This window comes from Nansenia antarctica, assembly GCF_963989245.1.
Source record: "Nansenia antarctica genome assembly, chromosome: 18".
Classification (NCBI taxonomy): Eukaryota; Metazoa; Chordata; class Actinopteri; order Argentiniformes; family Microstomatidae; genus Nansenia; species Nansenia antarctica.
Window position 1 is genome coordinate 8,286,153 of NC_137691.1, and position 5,000 is coordinate 8,291,152.

Consider the following 5,000-nt stretch of genomic DNA (forward strand, 5'->3'; position numbering starts at 1 on the left):
ACAAGACTAACAACGTTAGTGTCTACTGAAGCTTCTATTCACAGGCTAGAGAGCTGTCAGCTGCTGCTAGGCCTGGCACACAGAGACCACACACACATCAACACAAACAGAACCCATCTCCCAGCGAGGACCAGCGGGAGAGAGCGAGAGAGAGAAGGTAGTGTCCTTGCAGTTCAAAACAAACGTTTAAGCCGAGTGCTCACTACTTACATCAGAGAGAGTTTGTACACTGGTAGTCAACGGCCGCACGCAGCCACACACACGCAGCCACACACACGCAGCCACACACACACACGCAGCCACACACACGCAGCCACACACACGCAGCCACACACACACACGCAGCCACACACACACGCAGCCACACACACGCAGCCACACACACGCAGCCACACACACACGCAGCCACACACAGCCATACATTACACACATGCAGTCACACACGCAGCCACACACAGCCAGCCACACACACACACACACGCAGCCACACACACACACAGCCAGCCACACTCAGACACACACACACACACACACACACACACAGCCAGCCACACTCAGACACACACACACACACACACACACACACACACAGCCAGCCACACTCAGACACACACACACACAGCCAGCCACACTCAGACACACACACACTAGGGATGGACGGTTTTTCGGTTAAACCGAAAACCGGGGTTTATAAAAATAGAAACGGTTTTTTATCAAAACCGTCTGAAACCGTTTTTTTTAATTTTTTTTAGAAGAATAAAATAGAATAAGAATAAAACTGGAACATGTCACATGTTTGTCGTGTGTGAAAATAACAATGATACAGTCTGAATCTGCCGCGCAATGAGTGAGAGGTTTGGTCAGTTGTGAAGAATAACTGAGGATTAATATCTAATTGGGATTATATTTAAGGGTAACGAATCACTCTATGGGAAAGATAGTTGCCTTCAGTTATTGGTAGATAGGAAAGTTTTTTTACAATTACTCGCTTACATTTAATAAGATCATTTTCGCTGCTCTCTGTAAAGCGCATTGGGTCACTTTTGTGAGAAATGCGCTATAGAAATAAAATGTGATTTGATTTGATATCAATCAATCAATCAAACTTTATTTATGTTCTATAGCACAAATCATGCATTGAATGTAACTCCAAGTGCAGTATTTACTAAACCACAATATAATAAAACAAGAGCTATACGGATCAAGAGTGTTTGTGCACAGCGCCACTGTGTGTGAAGGCGCTACTGAAAGTGATGACAGAACGCATGTCTCAGAAGATACGCGGTCACTTAGTGACGCAAAGGTAGTTCTGTATTTATCTCTATCTGTATTAGTACATTTATTTTGAAAGCTCTATTTTGACAGCTCTACCATGGGCACTTTTATTTTGATGGGGCATTCTTTGTTGATTGACTTACGACAGTTCAGGACGAGTCAGTCTCGCGGCATGTGGTTTTTATGAAAAGCTTTAAGTATGTTCACTGCATAATTCTAAGTCTAATATTTCAGTGATTATTGAGCAGTATTCAAATATTTAAATACATTGAGCAGCAGCTGAAACTTTGTCTAAGAACCAAGATATTGAGAAAGCAGTTCATTCAATGAAGACGCTGTTCCAAGAGATGATCTTCCGTGCAGGCGTGCACCCTGGATCAGCGGAGCTGGTGTGTTAAGTGTTCATGTGTTTTCATGTATGGTGTAGCTTACAAAAGTCTGCCTTTCCACTTATATTTGTGAAACTAAGTAGCCTAAATGTGTTGCGACTGTGCTTACGGTGTTTTAATGGTGTTCGACATGAGTGTATTGTAGCAGTAGGGCTCCATTATTTGAAATTGGCGCTCTTTTTTTCCATTTTTTTTTCCATTTTTTTTTTTTTTTACTGTATTTTTCGGTTAACCGGAAAACCGCGGTTTTACTCTCTGACGGTTTTTCGGTTTCAATAATTGGAAACCGTCCATCCCTAACACACACACACACACACAGCCAGCCACACTCAGACACACACACACACACACAGCCAGCCACACTCAGACACACACACACGCAGCCACACACACACAGCCAGCCACACTCAGACACACACACACACACACACACACACAGCCAGCCACACTCAGACACACACACACACAGCCAAACACACACAGCCAGCCACACTCAGACACACACACACACACACAGCCAGCCACACTCAGACACACACACACACAGCCAAACACACACAGCCAGCCACACTCAGACACACACACACACACACACAGCCAGCCACACTCAGACACACACACACACACACACACACACACACAGCCAGCCACACACACACACAGCCAGCCACACTCAGACACACACACACACAGCCACACACACACACAGCCAGCCACACTCAGACACACACACACGCAGCCACACACGCAGCCACACACACACAGCCAAACACACACAGCCACCCACCCACCCACCTTCTGTATCCTCTGCTGGTAGTCGACGGCCTTCCTCTTCAGCTCCTCGCTGGTCTGTCTGGAGTCACGCAGCTCCGACTCGTACAGGTCGCTACGGCGACGAGCAGCAGACAGATCTTCCTCCAGCTGCCTGATGGTGACCTGCATCTCCTCCAGCTGAGCATGGTACTCCTGACACAGACACACACAAATAATATTTATATATTTATTTTTCATTGTAAGTAACACACATCCAAGGCCGCCAGTATTAGTATCAGTATAATACCAGTATCAGGAAGTGTGGTATTTTAACACACACACACATACACACACACATACACACACATACACACCACACACCACACACACACACACACACACACCACACACACACGCACTCACACGCTGTGGGACTAATGGCAGTGGAATGAGGCTCTTCTTACGGCAGCAGTGAGGTTAACGGCCTCTTACCTGCTCTATATGAGGGTCTGGAGTGGGTGATTCATCGCCAGTCAGACAGTGAGTGTGTGTTATAGGTTGTGTGTGCGTGTGTGGAACTGTCACACTGCCACAGACGGCATCAATCCCACACCCACACCCACTCAGACGAGAGAGGCACGTATCTGAGTTTGTGAGGGGGTGGTGAGAGAGGAGGATGTGTTGTATCAATGACAGGTCTGGTGCTGGAGGCAGTAACCCTACATGTACCATACCATACTGTAGTTAACACACACCATACTGTAGTTAATGGTATATAACAAGTAGCATACCACACCATAGATATGACACAGAGGCGGAAGTGATAGGGTGTGACATAGCAAGGATTATCTGTCTCTGGTGGGTAGGTGTGTTTCGATTTGTGTATGGGTTGACGCCATAATTTCCCCCCGGGAATCAATAAAGTACCTATCAATCTATCGATCGATAGATCCATCTATCAATCTATCTATCTATCCATATATCTATCTATCTATCTATCAATCAATCAATCAATCTATCTATCAATCAATCAATCTATCTATCTATCTATCAATCTATCTATCTATCTATCTATCTATCTATCTATCTATCTATCTATCTATCTATCTATCTATCAATCTATCTATCTATCTATCTAGGTGGAGATCTATAATCTATTTGGTCATGGCTACTGACTGTAGCTAATGATCTGTTTTGCTCTGCTTAAAACCTTTTAGCTTACATCGAGGTGAATGGAAAATGTTGGTAACCATAACAACAACAACTCTGGATGTGGGTTTGGGGGATTCAGTCTGCGCCCTGCCTAAGAGATAACCTGAGGTAAACACTGGGTTGGACTGTGCCTATATTTGTCGTTAACGAGGCTGTAAAAACATCACTGGCGCTACGTGTTCCTTGTTCGCCTGCAGATTGCCGCCTCCCATAGACAGACATGTATACCTCCATGTACATATGGAACGTACCTACCCTAGTGGATAGTGAGTTGGACTGGTGATCAGAAGGTCATGAGTTCAAATCCCCACCTGGGAACACCACCAGTGTGTCCTTGAGTCAGGCACTGAGCCCCCTTGTTACTCCAGGGAGACCGTCCCTGTGTTCTCTAATTGTACGTCGCTTTGGATAAAAGCATCTGCTAAATTGTTAAAATGTAAATGTACCCTATACAGTATGTGCATACATAATGATGATGTATCCAGTATGATTGGTGGTACCTGCTCTTTGACCTCCTGTAGCTTGTCGCTACCCCATAGACAGACATGACCTACCTACATGTACAGTATATACCTACATGTATATATGTACCGTACCTGCCCCCTACATACAGGATGTGCATATATGATGATGATGTATCCAGTGGGATGGGTGGTGGAGGTACCTGCTCCTTGATCTCCTGCAGCTTGTTGCTCTGCTCTCTGATGTCATGCAGCAGCTGCAGCGCCTTGTCATCTTCCTGGGACACCTCCACGCGAGCCTGCTCCAGGCTACGCTTCAAACTCTGTTGGCACGGCGACAACATGACAACAACAACAACAGCAACAGCCACAATTACGAAAAGGTCAAATAATAATGAAATGATTAAATTCACTTAGCAGCACTTGCAGGGTTACCAGGTGAGCGGTTAGAGGGTGACCTTTTTGTTTATGACTTTAAATACAGTTATGTTATGTGTGCCTCAGCCTGGATCTTCTACTGGCATTAAACACTATGGGGAGAACATCTGTTACATCCGTCGTTCATTTCGAGTCGCCGTTAAGCTGCTGTCTCCACATAACCCTAACCTGGACGTGATTATAGGACAGGCAGTGATGTAGTTAAATAGACAACTCTGTGATGTAGGCCCTGGACTAGGTAGGGCCTGGACTAGGTAGGCCCTGGACTAGGTAGGCCCTGGACTAGGTAGGGCCTGGACTAGGTAGGCCCTGGGCTAGGTAGGCCCTGGACTAGGTAGGGCCTGGACTAGGTAGGGCCTGGACTAGGTAGGGCCTGGACTAGGTAGGGCCTGGACTAGGTAGGCCCTGGACTAGGTAGGGCCTGGACTAGGTCGGGCCTGGACTAGGTGATATAGGACCATTTGTGATGTAG

General features: G+C 46.1%; 1 protein-coding gene across 1 annotated transcript in view; it reads right to left on the reverse strand.

The window, feature by feature from the left end:
- cita (citron rho-interacting serine/threonine kinase a) overlaps positions 1 to 5,000 on the reverse strand; it is a gene marked incomplete at both ends in the record, with an annotated part of 53,022 nt that overhangs the window by 31,162 nt on the left and 16,860 nt on the right. The window contains 2 exons of the mRNA XM_080548586.1: positions 2,460 to 2,630; positions 4,294 to 4,413. Coding sequence (XP_080404712.1) covers positions 2,460 to 2,630; positions 4,294 to 4,413 — 291 coding nt within the window. The remainder of the gene's footprint in view (positions 1 to 2,459; positions 2,631 to 4,293; positions 4,414 to 5,000) is intronic.